Source organism: Lutjanus erythropterus, chromosome 7 (genome assembly GCF_056507025.1).
Source record: "Lutjanus erythropterus isolate fLutEry1 chromosome 7, fLutEry1.hap2, whole genome shotgun sequence".
In the NCBI taxonomy this organism is placed as follows: Eukaryota; Metazoa; Chordata; class Actinopteri; order Lutjaniformes; family Lutjanidae; genus Lutjanus; species Lutjanus erythropterus.
Window position 1 is genome coordinate 34033637 of NC_139323.1, and position 27954 is coordinate 34061590.

At 38.3% G+C, this 27954-nt stretch overlaps 2 protein-coding genes across 2 annotated transcripts; one reads left to right on the plus strand and one right to left on the minus strand.

The window, feature by feature from the left end:
• Positions 1-5017: 5017 nt before the first annotated feature.
• On the plus strand, positions 5018-7721 carry LOC146324284 (regulator of G-protein signaling 8-like). The gene is made up of 5 exons (XM_084722298.1): positions 5018-5168; positions 5283-5372; positions 6143-6204; positions 6411-6577; positions 6829-7721. The coding sequence occupies exons 1-5, from the start codon at positions 5074-5076 to the stop codon at positions 7021-7023; spliced, it is 609 nt and encodes a 202-aa protein (XP_084578424.1). The 5' UTR covers positions 5018-5073; the 3' UTR covers positions 7024-7721.
• Positions 7722-16532: 8811 nt separating this feature from the next.
• On the minus strand, positions 16533-27882 carry uchl5 (ubiquitin carboxyl-terminal hydrolase L5). Its single transcript, XM_084723593.1, has 11 exons — positions 27695-27882; positions 27141-27204; positions 26954-27059; positions 23898-24023; positions 23082-23143; positions 22231-22361; positions 21944-22007; positions 21527-21629; positions 18920-19033; positions 18596-18694; positions 16533-16917 (listed from the first exon to the last, which is right to left on the minus strand). Exons 1-11 carry the CDS (start codon positions 27768-27770, stop codon positions 16873-16875), a joined length of 990 nt encoding a protein of 329 aa, XP_084579719.1. The 5' UTR covers positions 27771-27882; the 3' UTR covers positions 16533-16872.
• Between the last annotated feature and the right edge of the window lie 72 nt (positions 27883-27954).

A 27954-nucleotide genomic window follows, 5' to 3' on the forward strand; every position in this document is an offset into this window, starting at 1 on the left:
TGTTAGAGTTTTTTGGACATGAGTTCGGTGTGGAACCACTTTGTTACTGGAATAAGGAGCTCCCAGTGCTTAAATGGTAGGTCTCTCAAGCAGACACTGATGGGAAATTACTTTCAAACTTGTTTTCAATGTCCAGAGCATGCATTCAAATGCAAGCAAATGTTTTCTCATTTTTAACTTTAACTTTTGCGCTAATCTTGCTTAATTGCTGGTTATAACTGTACATCTCAACATAGACTGTATTGTTTAATTTATCATGAGAATTAGCTTGTGTACTTTTCCACTGCAATATCATGCAGACAAACTGCACCTATAACGGAATGACAAACATTTGCATGACCACAGCTTTGTGTGCAAACACTGTGACTGAATGGAAACAGGGAGGGAAGGCAGGGATGGTGCCTTGTGTGGATGGTGTGGGTTACTCATCTACTGTGTATAAAAACTGGACATGCAGGTTTAGGTGAACAATTACGTAATAATGCGTGTGTGGCATTTGATTCATCTGGTACCCTGCTGCATCTGCAAAAACTGAAAAGAGCTTCTGCTTTGTACATACAAGAATACTCAGTTCTGTACATGACATCTGGCACGTTTAGTAATTAAACTGACCATGTGTGCTTTAACGAATGTGAACTGACCAATGATCTATTCAAAAATATACTTTAGACAGCTGACAGTTATTCACAGTTTTGCTCCTGAAAAGTTGGGATGGCAGACGCTTAACGCCAAAGATTGGATTCAGTTATGTAATATCACTGTCCTGGTAGCAAACAATAGCTAAATCTGTATATCGAATCTATATCATTAAATTGGGGTCCTTTAATCAGCATTTTCATGTTCCAAATAGATCAGGCCAGAGGAGTCACATGTTGATGAGCCGACAGAGAATCACCCAATTCTGCAGCTCTTGGAAGCTTGTTAGCGTCTTCTGACTCACTGGTTTGCTTTCTGGCCCATCAGTTCCATTTCCAGAAGAGGAGGGCAGCTGGTTTTAGTGGGGAAAAAGATTTTTTTTAAAAAAGGGGCTAAAATACCCATGCAAACACTGCCCAGCAGGAAACAACAGACGAAGTTAGTGACTAAAAGAAAGTCATACAGCTAGCAGCTCAAGAGATTAAAAAAACAAAACAAAAGGAGAATGAGTATTGGACTTGTGTTACTTGGACAAGAATGAATGCTAAAAATGCTAAAGTTGCCCTGTGTCTTCATTAGCAATGAGAAATTTGGTGATAATGTGCCTTAAGTTCTAATCAATCAATCATCAGTGCTTTAACTATATAGCCAAAAGACTTCAGCCTTGTTTCCATCCAAGTGTATTGCAAATTTGAATCAAATTTCAAGGAAACTGACAAAATAAAATGTGAATTATCACTTGTTTCTATCCACTACTGTGAAGTGACTACTAGGAAATTGCTTATCAAGATAAGCAGTAGGTCTCGCCAATTCTCTGGTGAGAAAACCATTTTTCTAGCCGGGCATCGTCAGACAAACTGTCCAGAACCCCTCAGGTCATTTTCAATTTCCAAGAGACGTTATCAATGCATGCAGACCACAGTGCTCTGGTCACAACTGGATAGACCTGCAACCAATCAGAGCAACGAAACCTGACCAAAGTTACATTACAGTAGAGCAACGAAACGTGAGACGTAGCGGTGCTCCAGTTTCAAGCAGGACATATTTGATATTTGATCAACACCACCTAGTTTTATATTTTAGCCTGAGTTTCAGGAACCTTAGTCTGAAAGTAGGCCAAAAAGTGCACACGCCTGGTCACAGTCTTTCACATATTACAGCTTAACTAAAACACGTTTCTGCAGACATGCGAGGCAAGAAATAGGCAATGTAGTTGCAGAATCTTGATTGATCATCACTGCCTAGTTTGACAGTTTGATCTGACTTTCACAAGCCTGAAGTATTGCACTGGACAGACCTGCTGACTGGATGTAATTGTCTAGAACCTGCCACTCACCGTATAGCTCCATATTACATGAATGGCTGTGATTGTCCCAACTGGATCTAAGGCTGGTTGAATTGTGTCTGAATGGTGGGGGAGCTATACGGATCTGCCTGACAAAAAAACGAGCTCAGCAGATTTGTCTGCTTCCCAGGCTACCATTCTACCGTTGAAGACGGACAGGGCACAACAAGATTATGTAATTAAAAATACCGTAAATTAAATTAAATTAAAATTAAAAATAAATGTTTGTTTTGACTTTGTCACACCAGAGAAACGTGTTATTAATCGCCCAGCCAAATTTTGATTTGGCTCCGGCACGTCACCGAGCCACGTTTCAGGTCCCCCCCTCCAAAGAAAATTTCCTAAATACAGAAATCGTGGTCTTTTCTCAGTCTTTTCTGTGTTTAGATGAAAAACTCCCTTTCTCCTTTACATGGACTTTGACAGAGCAACGGTCGAACCACAGATGGTGAAAAAAGATGCAGAAAAATTATAGAAAGATGACATCTCTGTTTAATGTATTAATGTCGGGGGGGGGGGTTCCATCATCTGTATGGACAAATCACGGATTAAAGAACCGTGGGAGTGATGTGGAGACTATCAGAGCAGAAACAGCTGATCAGTCATGTGAATTATGTCCATTACGTCAGAACTTATTCAGAAAAAGCGTTTCCATCTCCTATTAAGGGCATTTAATCTATTTCAGAAAAGGGAAAAACCACCTTAAGCAAGCGTGAAAACTTACATCAACTTTTTCTAATGCAAACTGTGCATAGGCATACGTTGCTGCAAACACAGCCACTGACATGTCATATTGAAACTGGGTTAGAACTGGTTGACAGTTACATTTTTTAGATGTCTGTTACGTAAGTAAAACTAAGATGACTAAGAGTTCAGCAAGAGCACTCAGCAGATCAGTATCAGTTGTTTGATTCATGTTTTATAGTCTCATCTATCAATCATCAGCTGCCTGGCTACCAGCTGACCATTAACATTCACTCATATTTATACAGGTGTACACTTCTCACTATCACTCCTGATACCCTCATGCCAACGCACGTTCGCCGCCCCGGCTCCCTCTAACCTCCTCCTATGGTGCTGAAGCTTGTGGTTTTGTTGACTTTAATAAGATCTTACGTTCGTGCATGTGTTTGTTGATGGGGGATCAGTTCCCCTAGCAGCAACGGATTCTTTGAGCTCCCTCAACGAGCAAAGCTTTTTCCACCAAATCTAACTGTATAACTCTTTGCTATAAATGGTCAATTCCTTGATTCTAGTGTTGCTGACTGACAGAACCTGCTTAACATTGAAACGTAGTTCAAACTGCACCCTGGGGCTGCTGAAACAAGGCAACCAAAACGTCTAAAGACACGTTCACTTTTCAGACAAATTTAACCCAAATCAATGTATGGACATCTTTTGACCTAAAGTCACCACTAGATGTAACTACTACTGATGACGAACAGGTTGCTCTATTTAAGTTATTAATACACTGAAGTAAGTATTGGAAGAATGTAAAACAAAGCATTGTGCACATCTAATTAAGGTAAAAGGAAATTGCATCATCATCTATGTCCCAACCTGTCATATCTCACAGTGCCATCATGACACGCATTTCTTCATGGATCCACACCCTCTGTGAGTAATTCATTAAATATGAACACTGCCGGTTGTGTCGCTAAGTCACAATGAACCGACTGTACATCAGCAATGCCACTTGTGACAGATAAGAGCCCCTGGCAACAGGAAACAGTCTCCAAACGTGGTGTACGTGGTGCACTCTCAGGAATGAGGGTTCTTCCTGGAGGGCTGAGGTTAAACATTTTTTATGAAGAATGGATACATCAGTTGTTCTTTAGGGGTTCCATTCAGGACCCTTTTCATCCAAAGAGCCCTTTTTTGAAGTAAGAGTTTTGTCAGGCTTCTGGGTTGAACCCCCTCAATGGGTTCTAAATAAAACCCTTGGAATATAAAAGGGTTCTTGGTGAAAACCCCTGAGTGGGTTCATGCTAGCACCCTTTGAAGGTGAAAAGATTCTGGACAGAACCCTAGAGAGGGTTGTTGAATTCCTTGAAGAACTGTGTCATCAAGGGTTCTTTGTACTATAATATAAAATGGTTCTCAGTAGAACCCCCTGAGGGGGTTCTGGATACAAGCCATGAATATAAAGGGGTTCTACGCTGAACCCCATGGGTGGGGTTTAAAAACAACCCTTGGAATATAAAAGGTTTCTAGGTAGAACCCCTGGGTGGGTTCTTGTTAGCACCCTTCAAAGATGGAAAGATTCTGTACAGAACCTTCAGAGGGGGTTCTGGATGGAACCATTACACCACAGAGGGGTAATCCTTTTGAACCTCTCACCAGGGGTTTTGGTTGAAACCCTTCACAGATGGTTCTAGGTATAATCTTTTATGTTGGGTGCAAGGTAGAACCCTCTGAAAGAGTCCCAAGTGGAACCTCTATAAAAGGTTCTACGAGGAACCAAAAAGGGTCCTCTGATGGGGACAAGCCAAAGAGCCCATTATGATTCTAGTTTGCAACTTTATCTCTAAAAGTGTAGCTGCTGTTTTGGGTGTTAAAATATAAAGGGGTTCTCAGTAGGTTCTTGTAGCACCTTTACGTCTAAGAGTGTGGCTGAGGTTTTTGTATTTCTTTAATTAAGGAATCTACTAAATAGTGGAAAGTAGAATCATTAAAGCCTCTGTTGTTTTGTTAATGTGTCTGGGTGAACGTCACTGAGCAGCTGCAAATCTGCAAAACGTAAAAGAAGAAATAAAAACACTCAAGCAAGTACAGAAAAGTTCCATCACTGTCTGACAGAACCTTATTTTAGGAATAAGGGCATTGAGTCTGCATGTACGTCACATCTTGACCTTACGCTTAAAAATGGAACCCTGCAGGAAAATCAGGAAGGGAGGGGGGTGTTTATGCAGTGACAGCCTATCGCTGCCTCGGGCCCTGAGAGTCATACCAGGGCAAGTCACTGTTTACACAGCGAGAGCCAATCGCGTCAAAGACCTGCGATTCCAGGTCCGCCTCTTGCCTGCCGCGGCCGGGGAGAAACTATAAAGTTGCCTGACGAGTCAAGAGGGAGAAGCAGAGGAGATTGAACCATGAGAGAGATCCTTACAAGTGTGTCATCCCAAAGCATGGCGTTCACTGACTGTATGAAACCTACTGACCTGCCCGCAGAGAAGAAGGGAATGAAGTAAGTTAATGTGGTGTTTAATGAGAATGTTTCTGAAATAAAATAAAAAATATTTTAATCAGATTTACTCTGCCATGAAACACTGAGGAATAATTTTTCATTTTTTTTTTTCAGGAGGAAAAACTGGAGAAACAGAATAGGACTTCTCTTGAAGACAAACGCCTCCCAGTCGATATTACATACAATGAGGAACAGATCTTACAGGTAAGAACTTTTTATTCTAAGGAATATACGTACTATTAGATAACTTTTCACGTTCATGCGTAACATCTTTTTGTGCTTCATGTGAGTTATAGTTTAAAATTTATGTATTTTAATCTATCTTTATTCAACTTAAATTTTTATCTTTGAATTATCCACACTTTATTGAATCTGCACTTTACTTTTTTGTAATGTGTATATTTTTGTATGCATGCTATATATTGTTTTATGACTCAATCAAACCAAAGCAGATTACTATGATTTTACACCTCAAATAAATTATTTTCATTCAGTGAAAGAAGACTTGTGGCAATATAGTACTGTTTTGGTAACACTATATCTTGATAATGTAAGGATTTTGCAGTGTAACTTCAAACTAACGCCCGATATTATCAGCCCATTATTGGCCAAACACAGCCATATCAGTCTGCATCAGTATTGGCATATATGTTGTCTGAAATGCCACCATTTTTTTAATATATTTTATTTTTTCCCTTCACTTTTTATATGTGTGTTTCATTGAGTGGAAGGCAAAGCAAGAGTTTCTTTGTACAGGGAACTTATTTTAACTTTGCATATGACAATAAACACTTTGGCTTTGATATGAAAGTTGTTTTATGACAGGAACATAATGCAAACTGTTTTTATTTTTTAGCTTTTTAGGGAGCATTTTATGTATAGTAAAAAATCCAGTGTCTTTCAGGCCCGACTTCAAACTTGCTCTTAAAAGCAGCAGTTACCTCGTCCTTAACACGATCCTTCTCTCCCCTCAGGCCAACTGCTGATGATGTGAACCAATGGGCGCAGTCACTTGACACACTACTCAGTCATAAATGTAAGTGTCACTCACCGCATGATTGGTGCACAATTACATAAAAGAGTCTCAAAGGTCACACGGTAACGGTGTGCTGAATGTAGGCACTTTATTGGCCTCAATAAAACGCATGCTGTAATGGTTTTGCACTTACTTTACCTTACGCTAACAGCTCATGTTACTGGCCTCATCTTTAACAGTTCTTCTTCTCTTCCCTCCTCCTGCAGATGGGAAAGCTGCCTTTTGTATGTTCCTGAAGTCCGAGTTCTGCGAAGAGAACATCGAGTTTTGGACGGCCTGTGAGGACTATAAGCACCACACTTCGCACAAAGAGCTGGTGGCCAAGGCCAACAGCATTTACGAGGAGTTCATTAAAAATGAAGCTCCCAAAGAGGTAACAGCTGACAGATGTCATTAGAGCATTTGATATTAATCCAAATAACTTAGTTTTAAGGAGCAATTGCAAGACCAAAAAGGAATAACTCATTCAGCCTACATATCATGTTAATTTTGCGATAAATCACAGTGCATATATTACAGATTTCTCCTTTAATCGGAGTGCATGTACTGTCAAGTTATAGAGGCTTTTCTTTACTTTAGAAAAAGGATGTTAAAGGCTAATCGTGGCTGTTTCTTCTTTCACAGATAAACCTGGATTTTCACACCAAAAATGCTATCATCCAGAGCCTCCATGAGCCCACTGCGACCAGCTTCCTGGCAGCTCAGAGGAAAGTCTACAGCCTGATGGAGAACAACTCGTACCCACGGTTTATCCACTCCGACCTCTACAAAGAGCTGTACGCAGCAGCCAGGGGAGAGGGCAAGCACATTAAGTCCTAGTCAAACTAGACAGCCCGTCCTGAAGTCATTTGTTTACCGCTGTGATGTGTGAATAGACCGCTGATGATGCTCATTCCAGGCACCGCTTCGGGATAATAGACCCGAATGCAAATCCTGAGCATAAACATTACCGGCAAGTGTGGAAAATGCAAAACCGAAGCCATTTTTATTCCGTCCTGCTGAGAGCTTCCAACAATGAAGTTGGGATGATTAGGCTGGGAGCTGTGTGCTGCTAGAGGCGGCACACAGAGCATTTCTACCAGATGGGATTAAGGTTACATTTTCTTCACTGCGCCATTACCTGCACGTTTTTTAAAAACGCTGTTAGAATCTGGTGTTTCGAGCAATGATGCAGTTCGAGAAAAGCTGTTGTAGCGCAGCTGCATTCTGAGCTGAAAAGACTTTTGATGTCTGTCAAAAACTTTGCACTTAACTTTATCTCTTTCTGACAATATTGTTAGAATGTATTTATCCGCTGATATGTCATATACACAGGATTTCATATGTGTTACTCTGCTGGATTTGTGTCTATGCAAAAAGAGTGCAATTTTAATTTATATCAAAATTTTCAAAATTTCTGCCAAAGACTGCATTACTGTGAGTTTATTGTAAATATTGTGACATTGCATGTGAATGTGAATTTAAATTTGGAGCAGCTGGACTGCTTGAGAAATAAAATTTATTGTTCAGTGCTAAAATGTCTCTGATGCACTTATTTCTGAATTTAATGCAAAAATGTCAAACTTCTTTTAAGCGGAAATAGACCCTTTTCTTGCTTTAACTTCTCATTATGAAGTAAATGTTGATTGCACAGTGTAATGGTTATATAATAGTAACACCATCCGTGTTTGGGCTTGTTCCCTATAACATTCCCAAACACTGGGTCGGGACCCACAGGTGGGTCACCAGAGATTTTATTTGGGTCACCAAAAAAATAAAAGATTCTAGAAGAAATTTAGCAGTATCTTAATTAAACTCTTATAAATCAGTAGTCTAAAATGCTTTATGTTGTTTTCCTGATGAGAGGAAATAAAAACAATGAGATGTCCTGTTAACTCTGCCTAAATGCATTTATTTCTGATTTATAAAGTATCTAACGTGTGTATATGTTTGTGATAATATTCATCAAGATTAGGGCTGCAAATAATTTACTGCCGATCAATCTGTCCATTATATTCACAACTGATTGATCATTTGTAGGTGAAAAATGTCAATCTGGCAATAATTTTTCAACTAATCGTTTACTTGTTGTTTCACAAAATGTAAGAAAACAATGAAAATCAATTAATTAATCCTGCCACAATCTTGTCGGTTGAAAAATAGGTTCAATCGTGAAAACAGGTGCAGAGCATGGATGTATTTTTTCATGTTTGGATCTATTTTTCAATCTGACAGAAAATTTTCCATTGATCGATCAGTTGTTTGATCAGTGTTACTTGTTTTGTCCACAACTCAAATATATTCAGTTTACTGTCAGAGAAGAGTAAAGAAACCAGAAAATATTCACATTTAAGAAGAAGGAATCAGAGAATTTTGACTTTTTTTTCTTTAAAAATTTGTTTAATTAATTAATCGATTACAAAAATAGCTCCGGTTTAATTTAATGATTGATCAATCGTTGCAGCTCTTGTCAAGATGATATAAGGTGATGAATCTGTTGTATTTTCATGCTCCATTATGGACTAAATGAATGAAGAAACTCACACTTTCTCTCCTGATTTTTTCTTCTAACCTTACTCTCCCCTCAACCCGACCACAACTCCTGCTGCAGTTACTGTTACTATGCAAAGCACATGATTACAATAGCTTTTGTCTGTTCCTAAAATTCAGTATAAAATAGTGAGTTTCAGCTCAAAAGTGGTGTGGATCATTTCTTCACAGAGCTTGGCTTGGCTCTTTGCGACACCGGCATAAACAGCGGTGTCGGTGTTGTCGGTGGCTTTGCTGTTTGTGAAACGTATTAGCTGTTGAGAGCTGGAAACCAGGCTCATCGTCATTATGCAAACACACTGACAGCTGCAGGAGCACAGGTGCTGCGTCAGTTGAGGACATAAAGTGAAGTCATTGTCTTTTTTGTCACTCGGCAGTGGAAAAAAGCTGTAAATACAAACACATCAGTGCCTTTAAAGTTGATATGGCTAATGTTTGAGCTTATTTACACATCCGGCAGATGCAGAGAATCATTCGGTCGGAGTCGTGTTTCTGGCCACCTGCAGATCATGGGGGTTTTCACACCTGTAGTTTGGTTCATTGGGTCGGAAAGCAAAGAAAAAGTTCTGGTCTGTTTCCTCTTTTGTCATAATCACAGAAGAGTAATGGATTATAAGCACTATTTAGCTAGTTGCTGCATATGACTGACAGGTAGGACAGGACTAAAAGTGTTTTTGTACGGCATAATTTGAGGTTTATTACTGTGGGATTGCTTTCACCCACATTTTAATTGCTTAATGAGCTGATAAAGTGCATGGAATAGCAGTTTTAACAGCTTTTGACTTGTTAATCAGGGAAAATGCTCGTGCTGATGTGCCCACGTGTTACTAAAATAAATATATACATGGCTTATGCAGATAAATTCAATATCCTCCTCAGATTCCATGATCAGCAGTTGGATTTATAGTAGATTAACTTTTGAAATCATGCTAAAATCCTGTAGTTGGTCCATTTGCTTTCAGACTATGAGTCTCCACCTCAGTCCAGTTGTTTGGTGCATACCAGGGTCTGACCGACAGCTTTCAAACCAGTTCAGATGAACAGCACTAACCAGTCAAATGCACCGGGGTCCATTTTAACCGAACAAAACGGGTTAAATGTGAAAGAACCTTATAAGTCCAGTATTTACTCTCTTTTACTGTTGGTCTCCACCAACCCCTAAGAGAAATATGTCTCTTTAGCTGTTAAATGATCCATGTTCCCCAGCTAGTTGCTGACTTTGTTTGCTTATCGTTTGACGCTGGGCAGGTAGTCCACAGAGGGTTTATCTGAACGGATTTTCATGAAAATCATCCGCTGCAGCTTTAAACGATGTTGATGAGTTGTAAGAGTGAATCAGAACGGTAAAGACAGAGGCTTTAAAGCCAAAACAATAACTTAAAAAACGCAAAAATCTTTGAAGAAAAGAGAACATAACCTGGTGATAATTATATGCAGGTTTGTGACCTTTTTCTCATGTACATAATTTTGTATCTAATGTTAATATTAAAATATTGATTATAGCTTTAAATAGATAAAATGCGTAATTCCTAAATAAAGACAGGACTAATATTTGTCTCAAACAGTCCTGAACTATCTCATTTATTGCTAGTGGAAAGTGAAGCAATATTTCGCAACTTAATAAATGTGTTTTCCACAGACTGGTGATTACTATCTATCTTGAACATCAAAACTTGAAACGACGTAATGATGTAAACGTCACGCACTTGTGTTTGGTTTAACGGAAAGGTCAAACACATCCACATACTGTACACACGTACATATCTTCAGAGACAATGCGCTCTATGTTCGGCCGCACAGCAAAAACAACATTCCTCATCTTTCTGGGAACATTTCATTCCTCTCTGTGCAGCTGATGGGGGTCGCGTCATCACGGCCGGGTTCCCGTACCGTAACAGTGTTTAAAGTTGTAAGAGCTGGAGAGGAGAGAACACCCTGACCGACAGCAGAGAGTGTCCTCCTCTTGTCTGCTGATTGTCTGCTCTCTGATACCGAGGCTGTTTCCAGGCATGAGCTCGTAGTAGCGGCTGACAGTGGCCAGACACCCGGACGTTGCTGCTGACAGGCTGACAGCTCCTGCTCTCTGCTCAGACCTGTGGCCCGCTGTCGAGGCGTAATGAGATCATCTGTTACACCAGCAGCTCTGCACAACCGTATGCTCTGCTGCCCCACAGGTTAGACAAGTAAATCTGTGATCTGAACGTTAAAAAGGCTTCAAACCCAGGCTGAGGAAGTATTTGTCTATTGTATTAATGGGCCAGTGTGAGGGACTGGTTCAGAAGCTGTGGTAAGAGTGGTGGCTTTTTCCCCCAAACTTTGTAAATTTTATAACATCCAAAGGCGGGTGTTTCATGCGATGGTTGGTGGGGACGTGTCCTAATAAAATAGTAAAAGCTGTCAGTCTCCTGCCTGAACCTGGCAGTGAGAGAAGAGACAAAGAGACGCTGTGCTGCTGCCGGAGGAATGCTGACTGAGATTACAACATGTATGGGAATAAATAATAAAATAATAGATTTGCATAGATTTCTCTCTTTTCCTCCTGATCAAAATTATTGCTTAGGATAATTCAGTAATCCCTGAATATTGGTAGACACTTGTCCCTACCGAAGTCTACACACTTGATAACATCCAAGGTTCACATTTGTAGTAATTGTTTAATTAAATCTTGTTTTGTCTTTTCAGACAGCTTTGAAATATTTTTCTTCCCCCCAAATTCTGTCACAACTGAAACACAATATAAAATATCTTAATAATAAGGCTTATATTGACCTATTTACATTTATGTTGTTAAGATATATATTTATGATTCTTTAAAAAGTCTTACAGGTTAATTCATAAAGTATGTAAAAAATAAACATTTTAAACTTTCGTAATCTTAACAACAAGCATAATTTTAGAGATTCATTGTACTTTGAATCCAACATTTTCTTTGAAAAAGAGCATAAAATTGATTTGAACTGATTTAAAAGTTAAGAATCCATTATTTTTAATATATACTGATCCAATCTGTATCATAATGCAGTTGATAAGTTGAGATAATTTATATATTTGACAACACATCCCATGTTTTGGTTGTGACTGACTATTTCCGAAGTGTCATATTTAAGTGTTATATGTACAGAAATTAAACCAACATGGAGTTTATGATAAAATAATTTTAACTGGCAAAAAAAGTTGTGTATTTCCTCCAAATCAAAGATTAAATTTTCCCTTTTGTCGGTACTGAATCAGTCATGTCACAACCGAATCATCACACACACACACACACACACACAAAACAAAAAAGTATCCTTACTTGCAGAAAATAGGTGTTTGGTAGTGACAGACTTCTGAACACATCTACTTCAAAATGCAGCCACAAGAGAGAGGGACACACACACACTTTAGAAAAAAAAACAAGATCGTTTTCAAAACAATGTTAAAATTTGCAAAAATCGAGTTACTGTTTGGGACAGCAACCTCCCAGTTCAAAAATGATGATTTTTACATATATTAAACTTACTGCTATCTCAAATATGATTTTGGATTTCAATAGATAAAAAAGAGATAATAAGATTTGCACACTGAAATGTTTTTTAAATTTTACTTTTGGTTTTGGGACTGCAGTTTGCTCCAGTTTGGTAGAAAGGCTCTGGTTATGGTTATTTTCTTTAGCATTCTAATTATAAATTCCATTTTAGGACAGCGGTGCTCCCCGAATGTGTCTCTTTGGTCCAGACTGTAATAATTTTTCGATGGACCATCATGAAATTTTCCACAGACTTGATAGGAAATGATCCTCAGAGGATTAAGATGACTAACTTTGAATTTCTCCTTCTAGCTCCACCGGAAACGTGACAGTTGTGGTTTTATGTGAAATGTGTCAACAGCTATTGGTAAAGTTTCTACTGAATTTGCCACAGACGTTCATGTTCCCCTCAGAATGAACCACAGTAACTTCAGTGACCCCTGAACTCTTTACTGTATCAAATACTGTGGTTTATAACCAAACAGAATGCCTCAGGGATGACGGATTTTTGTAGTCCAACCTGGAAGTCTTTCCCTCCACAAAAAGCCAGTAAGATTTTTTCCACTTTGTTTCAGTGCAGAAAATAAGCTCTGTGGCAAACAAAAGTTTATGATACATGCTTTGGGCAACAAAAACAAAACCACTTTTATGATTTTGCAGTGTAAATACAATCAGCAGTGGTAAAAAGATATTATATAAGTGACAACAATTCAGTGTGATGATGTTTAATGTCCCCGACAACCTCTGCAGTCTCATATAGCCACTTGTTTTGCATCCCCCCTTTTGTAACAGAGTTTCATCAAATTGATTGACTTATGAAGTTAATCTTACTTTTCTAAAGTTGCAGTAACTTAAATCTTGCTTTAAAAATGTGTTTCGGTGGAAATAATTGTATTGATCACACTGTAGTACCTGCAAAACAAAATAATCATTTAACCAATGCAAACCGTGCATGTACTTCTTTGCCAGTGCAGATGTGAAACAGGTCTTATATTGCATTCATAATGGTTTTTAAAAGACCTTAAAATGTTTAAGGTACATAACAGCTTCAGAATTTACAAGTGGGATATTTACTGGCATTTTTTAAGATGTGAAAAACCACAGAAGATGTGTTGACCACAGATGTATTTCAGGCACCTAACCAAAAACCCCCCTGAAAAACTTAACTTGACATTAAGACAAAGGAACTGGAGGTGCTAATGCGCTGACTAATTTCTAGAATTAAGTACAGAGACTTCCCAGGAAGTCAAATAGGGCCGTTTTGGATTTGTAAAACACAGCAGAGTGATGCGAACCACAGGCAGAGGCCATGGTGTCTGCAGATACAGACACCACCACACACTTCTAGTGCATCATAAGTGATGTGTAAGTAATGAACAACAAAGGACCTTCTTCTTCTTTAACCTTCATGTTGACATTAGCATTTAGCTAAAAACACAGTTGTGCCAAAGCACAGATTTTGTTTGAATTATAAACTCCTCGTGGCCCGATTTTATATGAACCGTTTTCACTTCCTTTTCTGTATAAATGTCTTTCTTCATACCTACTGCATGCCTGGCAGTCGAAGGAAAGGGGATTTCTCTTTCAATCGCCTCCGCCAAGGCTTCTTTCTCTTTTTTTTTTTCCTGGAAAAGGCTAATTATAAAAACCAATTAATCATCTTTATCTGGAAAAAAAAAGCCAAACATTTCCTGGCTTCAGCTTCTTCACTTTGCTGCGTTTCTGTTTTATGTGATTGTAAAAATGAACATTTTTGAGGTTTGGACTGCTGTCCAAACAGAAAAAAAAAAAGCAATTTTAGGCCACCTTGGGTTTGTTTCCTAGCAGCTTAATAGACCAAATGATAAATCATAAAAATGGTCAAAGGCAAAAACAATTATTAGTTGTAGCCTTGATGATAATGTCATTTTTGAAGGTCTTTTTCCTTGTCTGGGTATGGAATCGCGGCTTTTATGGGCCTCTAAAGCCCTGTCATACACTGTGCATGATAATGAGCTGTACAAATAAACTTTCTTTGACCTTCAAAGTGGGTCTACGCAGCACACATTCCATTACACAGCAGTCTTTGGCTATTTTTAAGGCTCGATTCTTTTTGTAGCGTCTGTACTGTCATCCGCCTGCCACACCATACATTGTGTTGTGTGACGTCAGCCAATTATAAAGGATAAAACAGCGATGAGAATATAATAAAGTAATTGCTTAATGACAAAGGATGTGTAGTGAGGTAATGAAGGTATTCATGAGCACCTTGCAGAACTGGAAAACTGTCACTGTGAGTACTTTTTGTTAGCTCGCCCACGTGGTCTGACCTTAGACAGGATAGTACAACAGACACTCTGTTCTCTCTCTCTGTGCTGGTAGTAAAACCTGTGACTTTTCATTTGTTGCCACTGAGGATCTTGGCAACAGACTACTGGGATCGAATCCAACGAGTACTTAAGGCATGTATGTAAACACTGGGGCCAAAAATAGAAAAGGGTCACGTTCTACTTCGGTCGACAGACTGCAGGTGCGTCAGGCTACACAGGACTTTTGAGGCACGTTGCGTTCGAGCACGGCCCATAAGTCAGCTAAGAATGGCTGCTTTGTGTAGCACGAACCAGAAGTTGATTTACGGGACAAATCGCAGAGGCCACTACAGACTCCCATGTTCAAAACATCAACATACTTCTGCGGGAAGCGATCCAAAAAACACACGACTCACTAAACTTGTCCCAGCTGTTTCTTAATGATGCACTTATAAGGACTTTGCAGCTCGTCAGCGTGCTCCCATCAGGTCAAACAGTTCAACACAGATTTGAGTGCAAGATTGTGGAATAGGTTTGATACTCATCTTACCACATGTATACTGTAGTTTCACTGATTAATTAACACTGGACAAAAACAAAAAAAGTTCAGCAGATGGTTCTGTGTAATGTGCTGAGAATAAAATCACTGCTTTTCCTCTCCTTTACCAGTAGGTGGTGGCAAATATCTACCACTATGTCTGACTACTGAGTGGATTTATCTCATAACAACTGCAGACAAGAACATAATGGACTGATCTGTTAAAAAACAGTTTGGATTGTGTGCATGAAGTACATATCAGTAGTCAGTATATTACCTAAAGTGGATGCCCACAGTTTGGAGGAGCAGAGGGACACCAGTTCAGAAGCTAAGCAGTGCCCTTCTGTGGACATGGTCAACAACAAAAGGTATTTTAGCCATTTAAATAGGTCCACCTAAAGAAAAAAACTATGTCAGTTTAAGAGTCATCTCTATTTAGAATATTTTCACCACTTTACTTTGCTGTCAGACAAGAAACCGCCATTAAATAAGTCAAATACAGCTTTGCCTAAACCAACCAAATACCATGGGTGATTTTTGCCTTGCAGAGCACAGAAGTTGCTGGTCTACGCCACCCCGATCTGTTAGTTTGTTAATGCATGACTTCAGCATTTTAAAAGCATAGGTCAGATTCATCAAACTTAAAGAGGAAATCTGTAAAACAGCTGAAATTCTTGTTTCCCTGACAACAATATGACAGCAGCAGCGTCCCCCAGTGTCACATTAATTCTGGGCCGGAATAACTTATTAACATGAAACAGGCAGTTCAAATGAAGTTCAAATTAATACAGGATGTTTGCCAAATGAGTAAGTGTCAGTTTATAAGTCTTAAGAAATCAATCATTTTGTAATAGGAGTAGATGTTTATGGCGGATAAAATGAGCACTATGATAATGGAGACAGGCAGTCACTGAACTCAAAGTCCAGAGCAGGGTTGCACAATTCACCGCAATATTATCGAAAACTGCAATATGGCCGAGCACGATATCGAAATCAGTTTTTGAAAAAGGAAAAATGTGAGAAAACAGCATTACGATGAAGTAGAGTAGTGCTGCACAGATGCCCTGGCCTAAAAGTTTTGTTCTCCAGATGAAGAAAAAGCTAAAATGAAAATTGTAATGCAAAAATATTCATTGCCACTAATCTTATCGTATGTCACATGCTTAATCCAGAGTGTGTACTTTCAGAGCAGTGTGCTTTTGTCTTCAGGATAACAGGCTTAGCTTTACATTGACAGACGACTGACGGCTGATCAACTTCCAGTGGAGGACTCATCGTCGCTTGTTATTATCAGTTTATAATGTTACACCTGTGTTCAGCTCCTGCAGTGGTCCTACATCCAACCTGAGCTTCACAGTCTGGGGAGGAGTGAGGATTTCACCAATGGCTCCAACTCTCTACCTGGACTAATCTAGTAGTTTTTGCATTTGTATACAGACCCTTTCAACAAACTTTTCAGAAACAATTCACAAACATCTAGACATTTTATTATGAAAATAAGACAGAACATAATTTGAGCACATCTTTCCTTCTATCATGCATTAGAGCTGATGGACACACATGGAGAGAGTATTTTTTGCCGGACAGTCTCTCTGCTACACCTGCAGTGCAGTTCTTTATGTCTGGATGCTTCACAGGATGCCACAGTGAGGAAGTGCTGCAGACCATCTCTGGTCTTTAATGTGAATATGACATGATGTACAGTTTCTGTATGTGGCTCAGTGATGAAAGAGTGACTGTAGGAGTCTGGATGTGTGTGTGTGTGTTGGCTTCTTTGTTCACGTGTGTCTTGTTGTTGTTGTTGTTCACTTGGCCTCCTGGGCTTTTTTGGCGCTCTGTTTCTCTTTTGCCTGATGAGAAATAAACCCAGAGACATTTTCATCATTGTCCAGAATTAACACAGGAATGAGGCGATAATTCAGTTTTTATTACTCTAATCACCACATCTGAGCACATACTGTGCACACAGTTAATTTAAATTGGTCTACTGTAGCTCATTAAATCATACCTGGAGCACTGTAGGACGAAAATTACTTAGGTCTTCATCATGGCACGCTTATAAGATATTAGGTTTGTTCTCTAATGGACAGAATGAACACTGAAGCTCTGGCTTCATACTAGCATCACACAGATATATCAAACGACCAATACTGGCCTATCAGACAGATCATAATGTTGATTGTTTTTATTTATCTTAATTTTTTTGTTGTTGTATTAGCAGATTTGAATGTACATTTTATCCTTTTTCTATAATCTAAATTTATCTCTCAAATTAAGTTCAATGTTAATTGTAAAATATCCTGCCTCCATTACATATCTTTGTCACAAGGGTTTGATAAGATCATTCCAATACAGAGATGTACAGAGATTGTTACTCCCTAATGTTAAAATTTAAAATTACTGATCAGGCCCTTGTTCATACAGATTTTTAATGAATAAATTTCAAGCAAGTTACCCAAGTATCAAGTTACCCAACTCAAACATTTCCAGGCTCTCAAATTCTTTATCACAACATCTAAATTCCTTTATACCCACAACAATCAGTCAGCTTTTATCAGCTGTTCATATTAAATTTGATTATAGGCTTTGATCATAATTACTCAACGCTTACTAATTTCCAGAGAATAGATTAAAAGGGTTCTTATCTAGCTTTATACGACAAATGTGACGACAAGATTGTTTCACTTCAAATACCAAGTACTTTTTGTTTACGAGTGATTGTGGAGATGCAACAGCAGATTATGTTGAAAATGCAGCATTTTTCTAGCACATCCCCACACTTAACATAAAGGAAATGAAGTGATAAACGATTTCACGATTAACTGCAATGAATTACCGTTTCAAATTTTAATTATTATTAAATTATTATTATTCTGATAACCGTGTCTGACTGCAGCGCTTTCAAAAACGCACGTTAAATTCTGTCCAGCATCAACAAAAGTTAGCAGGAGTCTGCCAGACACAGACGCGGGAGGAGTGTGGGTTTCTTTTGTGTCGATGAGAACACTGACCTTGCAAAGGACATGATAAAGCTGTTGAGAGGTTTTCAATATAAACTCGGTGCAGTGATTTCAGTGTGTGTATGTCAGAACTTTTTGAAAATCCTAAGCATTTTTAACAATACCGCAATAATAATGATAACTGTGATAATTTTGGTCGCTATAATCCTGACATGAAAATTCTATACCTATCTCAACAACACATCAGCCAAAATTAAACTTTTTCCAAGACTTTGCACGAACCCTGAAACATCACTGCAGTGATCATGGTTTTGTTAAAGAAACGCCTTGGCAATCTCATTATGTTCCTCAATCATTTTTCCTTCCAGAGAACGCTCAAACTGACAAAAATCTTATCTTTTTTTGTCCATTAAAGTCCCTAAAGACTACCTGTTTTTGTTAACCAAGACATCTCATTACAAAATAATGACATTCTGAAACATTGTTGGGTATCCCTCTTCATCGAACACCACAACACATGATCCGAAAGTAAATGTTGTGGAAAGCCACAAAAACAACAAAAACATACCTTCTCCACCAGAGGTATTAACTGCTGGTACTCTGCCAGTGTCTTCAGTAGCTCCATGATGAAAGGAAGGTAGTTGTGCTTTCGTCGGATGTTTTCAATCTGTGAGAAAACATAACAACAAATGAGGGAAAACTGGGCGCAATGAACAGGAGCTCTGTGGTTGAAGTACATTCAGAGGTGGTTAAAAAAAACTCCAGTAAACACAGTCGCTATATTTATGAGGCACTTATGGTTATTCAAAAGGCATTTTTCACAGGACAAGAAAAATTCACAGTAGCCCTGCACATCTAATCGTAGGGAGTGTGACGCCGAGCGGAAACCCACCTTATATCTTTTAAGTTTCTGATTTTCCTCTTCGATGAGGAGTTGGTACTTGGCAATCTCTGACTGGATGGAGCTAAGAAACGTGCTGCTCTGGTCTGTGTCCATTGGTTCATCCTGGGAACAGATGGAAAAAAAGGTTTTTATATAATAAGTAAAGCAATTGTGAATATAATACAATACACATAAATATCCCATTCCTTTAATATGTCTGCATGATGGTTTTCACTGTCAGCTTAATGTCAGATTGAGACTTGCAGTATTTCTTCCAAAGTACTTTGAGTTAAACCTTGTGTTTGCTGACCTCCAGTGGTTGAATGTTACACCTTGCTGCAGTGATGCAGACGCAGACTCAGGGTGTGATCAGGGTGCCTTGACATCAATGTTAGGTGTGGTTGATTACAGGTGCAGCAGAGGACATTTGTGACGACACTCATTCACTCATTAATTACACTGGGTGTGGCATCTGATGTAACAGATTAAACCCTTCGAGCAGAAACAGGTCAGTGAAACAGGGACTTTAGTTACACTTACTGTTTTTATGAAATGTATATAGACGAAAACTGGAACTCTAAAGTCCTTAAAAACTCAAAGCTCATGTTTCAGCAACACAACAGACAGCCTCTAAGTGCAATTGCTTTGCTTTTACTTAAACAGAATTTTTAATCACAAATAACATAATTTTGCACACACTGTTCACTTGAGCAACACTGGCCTTCAAAATGCCAAATTTCTAGCGAAATCTGCAACTTCGGTTGACCACGGCATAACAGTGACTGAAACTAGATCATTACACCCAGAAAAACAGGGAACATTTCTGTATTCTCAGAACATAAAACAATGCAGTAGGAACTATATATAACTATATGGAGTATGACTCTGGGGAGCTGGGTGGTGTGTTTAACCCAACTGGGGCTCATTGGATAGAAAAATGTGGACTGTATCCTACGCTAACACAATGACTGTGTCAATGCAATATTTATGACACATTCACAGTATTACAGTGTATTGCAGTGCAATACAGCAACAGTCATTTTTACTGTGTGTAACATAAAATTGCAACCTATTTTGGGACAAAAAAAACCTTCACCTAAAAAAAAAAGGAAAAGGAAACTGTTTCTACAATTTTATACATTTGAATATGTAACATGACCCGATGAAGCAAGTGTTTCAAAATCATCACACTTGCAATATGCTGTGCTATGCCATATATTGATATGTTAGCTGTGTGTAGCATTTTGTTGGGAAGAATCAGTTTTGAAAAGAAAGAACATAGTTTTGAGTGAGTTTAGACAAGATGGCAAACTTTTTTCACTTTTGGATTTAGAGTTTTTGAGAAACTGAGCTGTAGTTTCAGGAAATGTGTTTAAACAGTTGGGGGGAAAAAACTATAAAGGATAAACAGTCACAATGTCCAAGACAGATGGTGTGAAAACTATCATTCATGGCTAACAGATGTACACTTTGATATAATTTCAGAGTTTTAAAAAATGCAACAGCTTAATATCATATAATAATATGACAAAAGCCGTGGTCGACATTTAATTAAATATGAATATTTACTCGGATAAATAAGAGACAGACAGGTGTGAAGTACTTAATTAAGTTTTTTATTCTCTGACTTAGAAAAGCAGCACAACTGCAGTGTTGGGGAGTAATTAACTTCACGTAATTCAGGTATTACCTTATCCAGTTACTAAATCAAACACTGCCACACCTTACTGTTTTCACATTTCAGCTGTGCCTCTGTGGAGGATTTATGAGTGGCCAGCCAGTGGGTAAAAGCCCAAATTTGGTGGCCTCTATTTTATCATATACACTAATCTTAATTACTGCATATTTTAATGAGTTTACCTTCCTGATTATTAGGGTTACTTTGCATTTCATGGCCACACAGTCTGTATTATGCACAGTGAGGGCAGGTATAACTTGAGTTTCATTTTGTGCATGTACATGAATACATGTTCATGCGCAACGCAGTTATCTTTTCCAGACTGCAGTATATTTTTTTTTTTACACTGCTGCCCATTGGCATTTATCAAACGCAGTAAATAGTTGTATTTCTCACTTTTGTCAGGCACAAAGTCACAGAATACAGAAAGCCAGACACAGACAGACTGGGAGATGCACTTCAATGCTAATGTTAGCTTACCAAGACAGACAGACTGACTCACTCACAGACAGAGAGGCTTTAAGCCGACACGTCAACTTAAAATTACTATTATCTGCTGACATCAAATTTGTAGAGCAGAGAACGCACAAATAAATGTCACTACTTTTCATAATATTCCAAGATCTCTGTGATTCACAGAGTGGGTGCATCTCCTCCCATTTGCAATAATCAGTGTTATTTCCTAAAATGTTAGATTTCATCAAAAGTATCAGACACATCATGTTTGATTTTTTTTTTTTTTCACCAAACAGGTTACTGGATGGAGTCTAACAAAACGCAGCTCTGTCTTGTTTTTCACTTGAGCACAACGTAGTTATGATCTCACTTTTGAAAGCTGACAGCTGATGTATTTCACACAGCCTCACAGGGAGAAAGTGAAGGAATACATTGTTCTCTGTCATGTCTGCGCTGGATTTGGCTCTTTTGCTGCCACTCACCTCAGTAAGCTGGGTCTGGAGCTCTGCAATTTTTCTCTCATATATCATCTTTCTGTCTGACACGATGGCCATTAGGTTGAATCGGATTTCTCCTTCACTGTACCTGAAGAGGGAAACGATACAATTTTACTAAGTGCAGGATGATACACTGTCAAGAAAATCAAGGTAGCACACAGAGAGAATACTAGCTTTGCTTTATAAGATTAGAATCTATACAAATCAAATAAGATGGATGACAGAGCTGTGCAAAATCATCATTACTGCATATATTCTGCATTCATTCTTTTACAGTGTCTAAATAAATACTCTTTTTTAAAAGAAACAAGGAGATGCAACATTAAAATTTCACATTAACTGTGATAGAAAGCATTTGTTTAACCTAAAATTAATCTAAAATAAATGTAAAAAGATATTCACTTCTGTATTCTTTTCTCGATCACTGGGCGAACTGCGCTGATCCAGTCATCCTGGTTGCACGCACCTGATGAAAAACACAAGACAGGAATAAATAACACCACAGGTGTCCGTATATACAGCAACTGAAAGCACAGAGTGTACATCATCATAAAAACAGACGGTTTTAGGGAAGTGGGCCATGGCCAATGAGACAAAATTCAGCTGTGCACAGCAGGACCTCACACAGAGGGACTTTAAACATAGCGCAATAAAAGAAAAGAAATCACAAATCACATTTTTCTGCTTACCCAGGTCAATTGGTCCCTCTCGAAGTCCATCCAGCTCATATAGTCGGCCGTTTACGGGAACATAGCTCACAAAGTGAAAGGCGTCCTCGTCCTTTGCTGATGACTTTGCATCAAATTCAAACATTTGCTGTCTATAAAACCAAAAAACCCCACAATTATTAAATCAGAATTAAAGACAGTTATCACACACACACCATATAACTGAATGATGCTTGTGTTCTGCCTTGTGTTATATCCAAGTATTGATACATGTTCAAAAATAATACAATACTGACACTTCATAGAACTGAAAGTCTTAAAAAACAAGTCTAAGTGCCCATTTCAGACCTCAGTTCAGTCTTTATTGTCCTGCCTGAAGTTTGGCTTTTTCTCTTTTTGCTGTGGTATTGAGCATCATCTTGTAATACTACTGTTTGTATCCATGTTTAAAAGATGTTTTAGTATCTACTCTAGTTCTAACTATTAAAAATCCACAAGCAGGAAAGTAGAAATGCACTCAGAGAGAAAGAAAATTATAACACAAATCTAAGCCAATAAATGAATTCCAAGAACAGAATGTTTCACACTTTTGTCCTCAATTATAAAGGTCATCATCAAGTTGTGAAATTACTTCACATGATGAAAACTTTTTAAAAAATGTTTTCATTTATTAAATAAGAGAATCAGCGCTGACTAGTTTTTGACCAACAAATGAACTGGCGTCACATCTGCCCGTTTCACAAAAACACACCGGTGCATTGGCAACAAATGGGCCACAGAGTTTTCACCAAGTTAAAGCGAGGAGCTAAAAATAACATGAAGCCAATCAAACCGAGCTTCTCCGGCTGGATGTGATATGAGCAGGGGCTTACCTGGCAAAGCTGTTGTGAACTTGTCGGATCACTTCAGAGTTGCTAAGAGCCAAACCTTTCATCTGAGGAGAGGGGGAGATGCAGGATTATAATGCTGACTGTGTCACCTCTACTTTAAGGGTGCAGCAGTGTTATGAAGGGCTGCATGGACATATTATATATTTATTTTATTTATTTGTTTATATTTCAGTAATATTAAGTGCTAATCAAAATAAATGACTAGTTTGTTGCTTCTACGTCATGCCTATAAATATACATATTCTTCAGCGTAGTAATTCCAGCCGTGCTTGTTTTCTCTCATCATTAGTGGTTGCCATTTCTAAACTGACTAAAATAAATAAATAAAAATAACACAAAGGAGTTTTGTCTAAGCGGAAGAGAAGCTTAGATGAGAGCGAAGGAGAAGTTGAGCATCATTAGTCAGTTCCGCCTAGTTCTTCTCAATATTTGTGGGATAGCTGAGTCATTATGGGTGTGAAGGTAAGAGGATAAATCTGACAGTGTTACAGATGGAAGGGAAATTACTATATCAAGTTGTATAGTAAATTACTGCTCCCAGAGGGAAAGCAGTTCTTTCTGAGAATAATGAATAATCTACATTTATTATTTGAGTTACGAGCCGAATCTTGATGTCGCTTGAGTTTAAAGGTAGTCATTAGAAGGTAGCTGTTTGAAGGCAGTTATTTATAGTGCTCATATAACTAATACACAAACAGACACGTATATTATGAAAAGGACAGACAAGAACTTATACACACAATATAAATTAAACAAAACAAGAGGCACAGTTTTATTTATAAAAAACAAACAACTTACCGCAGCATCAAAACTCTGTGAAAACTCTCTGAACTCTGTCAGTGTGTCTCCAAGCAACATGTCAGAATGGGAGCAGTTGAGCAGAACGCTGACTATTGCCTGGGTGGCACAGGCATTGTTAATGACCTGAAAACACACAGATAATTATTTGCACAGTAATTAATTAGCCAGAAAAAAAAGAACCCCGATAATGATGTGTGGTATGTATTTAAAAAAGGACTGTAAAAAAAATGGTGCAACAGACACCATTTTTAGGAATTAGCAGTTTTCTGCATATCTGTCAGACAGCAAAAAAGTTTAAAATCTGTGAACTCTCTCAAGTCCTGGAGAAAAATCTTCCAATACCACAGAAATTATAGTCCAGAGTGAGAAGAAACATCTTTAGAATTTGTTGTGAGCTGTGTGCTTTATGTCATAAACCCAGTCAATCCAGAAGCCCAGCAATTTCAGCTATTCCTAAACTGCAGAACGCCACAGCCCAATCTGAAATCTGAAAATTATCTGAGGCTCACCTAGAGACTAATCATACCAACGATGAGATACAAGATAGGTTCCGGTGTTAATGTGACAAGTCCCTAAATATGATGCATCACCTGTTAAACCAGGCCAGACAATTGAAACAGGTCATTTCAATCCCATTCTGAAGTTTGGAAATCACTGATCTGATTTATTATCCAATTTGTCCAAAATAACTCCACACTATAGATAATAATGTCTTTTAATATCTAAAAATTATACTGATACATGGGTTTATCTTTTATCGTGGTCAGTGTCTTAACTATCTGATTACGATTTAAAAAAAAAAAAAAACATACAGCGATTATTTTGAAAGATTACTGGCAATGAAATTTTTTGCATCATAGTTTTTATTTTCACTGGGAATAAAAGAAAAATAAGAGTAGAAAATTTGCATTTCCTGAGGGAAATGTGCGTGACTGTTGTATCTGCTGCTACTGCCGCTTGCCCACCCTGCTTCTGAAAGATCCCCATTAAGAAGTGTGATTAAAATGTGAAGATACCAGCCAAAATCAGTGGTAACTGAATAATCCGTTCAAGAGATACGATGGTGTTTAATTAATGGTCACAAGTTGGACGGGCTGGTTATGGAGAAAAATGAATGAAACAGAATTGTACAAACATAATAATTTACTGTTACTACATCACCCCCTCCAGGTAAACGTGACTGTATGTAAGGCATTGCTGCAGCAATATGTGCAATGCACACAATATTGATGATATAACGTTTGTTGAACAAAACAAACAGGTTTCTTACATCTGGAGAACAAGAATTTTAAGTCAGGGCATCTCTGCAGAACTACAGTACTTTGTTATAATGTTATTTTGTTAACATTTTACCTTTGCAGCATTGTGTATTGGATATTGCACCTTTCCATATTGTGATTTCAATAATATTGATTAACTTCACAGCTCTACATCCAGCCTTTTTCCTGTATGCAATTAGAAGAGGTGGTGCACCGTTGTTGGATTTTTTTTTAAATGAGAGGAGAGGGGCATTGTCTTATCTCTTTAAAAACAAACATTATTTTGCACTGTGGGCGCTTCATATCCAGGTCAATTAACACGGTGAGGAGGAGCATAAAAACGGAGAGGACAGGGGCTCTGCTTTATCTCTTTTAATGTTTTTCACTTCATATGGACACTATGTACCGATCAATTCACAAACCTGTGACCAGGTTAAAGCATATTAATTAGAAGCTTTGCACTCATCTGATAATGACAGCACAATAGAGGTGGGAATATCTTGGCATGTCACAGTGTAATTCGATTCCAATTCAGAGGACTATGATGTGATTATAAAACAAAAATTAATGCATCTTGATGCACCAAAATTTTAAACTGCCAGTTGGATTGTATCTATCTGCAGTTGCTCACGCTCAGCCATCCTCAACAAAACTGAGGGAGTAGCCTAGTTTAGAATGTAAATATGATGCACGTTTCATCCGTAAAGTCTGTTTTACAATATTGTTACAGGTCATCCTGTCCAGAATTGGGTTTTAAATTTCTGAATTTTCTCCACTGGGTAGATGTTAACACTGAAGAAAGAAACACTGAGCACAGATTCAGGATTATTATTCTGACTTTTCAGGATTCTGGATTATTTTTCCTTTTTATTATTCCTCTTCCTGGAGGCAGCCTCACTATGTTCGAGGGCCACTGTGATGCACAAGAGCTTTCAATCAAAGGCAACTGACAGATTCCCTCACAGTGATATTAATGTTTCATATTATGTTTATAGGATACCTTTAAAGAAATGTTGAAAACCGAGTTATTTTTATCAGTGAAAATATCTTTACATTTAAATAAATTAAGAAAACACTTTCTTCCCTGAGTGTAGGGATGCAAGTTAATACATTTTGATTCAATAAATATCAATAATGATTTTAATGGTTGGCAAGATATGGAGAAGAACTGGTATTCTTTATCATGATCTTTCTTTCGGAGATATACATCAGCAGTGAAGACACTGAGTCAAATGCATCTGGAACGACACGAGTATGAACTGAGAAGGAGCTGAGTAAAATGCACAGAAGCAGCTAAAGGCTGTCATTTTTTGGCTATATACTTGTTTAGAGATGCAACGATTAATTAATTATTAATCAATTACCAAATGAATTCCCAACTATTCTGATAATCAATTACTTAGATTTAAGATTTTTTTAAAGAAAGAAAGTCAATATTTTCTAATTTCAGCTTTTTAGAGGTGAATATATTCTGATTTCTTTACTCCTCTCTGACAGTAAACTGAATATCTTTGTGTTGTGGGCAAAACAAAACATTTGTGTCATGTCACCCTGGGCTTTGGGAAGCACTGATCAACATTTTTCTGACATTTTTAGGCAAACAACTATTATTTGTTTAATCGGGAAAATAAATACTAGTTGGAGCCTTGACTCTTGTTTAATTATTACTGCCACTGTTAAGAATAAAATGCTCAAGTATGGATGTTTTTCTTCACTAACAAAGTTGATGATTGTTGCAGCATGTGATACAAGACAATTTTCAGTCTGAATGGAGAATAAAGTGCGGTCTTATACCTGTTTTGCAAAGAAGATGTGATCAAGCCTTGAATCCTGAACGATTGATCCTGCAGGCTCTTCACCCGGCTGCCACTTGAAGAGAAAAATCAACCCATGAACCGGTCTGTAACAGAACAGAACATTTAGAGGGCCTGTCTGTGTAAGAGAGTGTGCAAATGTAATGAAATTGCAGGTCCGAACATACTTTAAGTTGTCAAAGTTCTCTGGTTCCATACTCCATATCTCTTCAACCTGGGCGCCTTTGCAACCTGGCGAGGACAAGTAAAGCATCAAACATTCATACACATTTTAAGCAGCGACTCTTGGGAGTAAAATGTAGTCGACCGTTAACTATAGTGTACTGACAGAGCAGACTTCTCAAGTGGGAGCTTAAGAGCCAAGCGAAGCACAACAAATGTCATCATTCATGAGTGAGGGTTTGTTTTCACGCGCCGTTGTTTTGAACGCTGAGTAATGCTAGCCAGTTAGCTTGCCTAATTAAATTAGCCACGGTTGCCCATTTATTATTACATATACCTTTGCGAATAATATAACGTTTGTGTTGCTGCTGAGGATGCAAAGCCTTCAAAATACTTTCGTTTTGTTCTCATAGTGTGTTTTTTTCTTTTTTCATGCTTTTAGAAATTTAGAAGTAAACATTAGCTTTGAGGCAGCTAGCTAGCTAGCGCTGTCGTATAGCCACGTTACGCTGAATGAGCAGCTAACGGTGAGCTGACGTTTCCAGTTAGAGCTACTCACCAAAACCTTTGATCAGTTCTGTGAACACGCCGGGGTCACTCTCCATCAGACACCACTCTCCTGCGCTTCCAGCCATTTTTTGAAATGTGTATTCAACCCACTGTGCACATGTACAAGATGCTAATATCCTAGCTTAGCCGTACACCCGCTAGTCAAGCTAATTTCACTTGAGCACTGATGTGGGTCATGTCTAGAAGGGAACCCCCGACTCGCGAAAGATCTCGCGAGAGTGACAATTTTGACCATATGTATGATCTTTC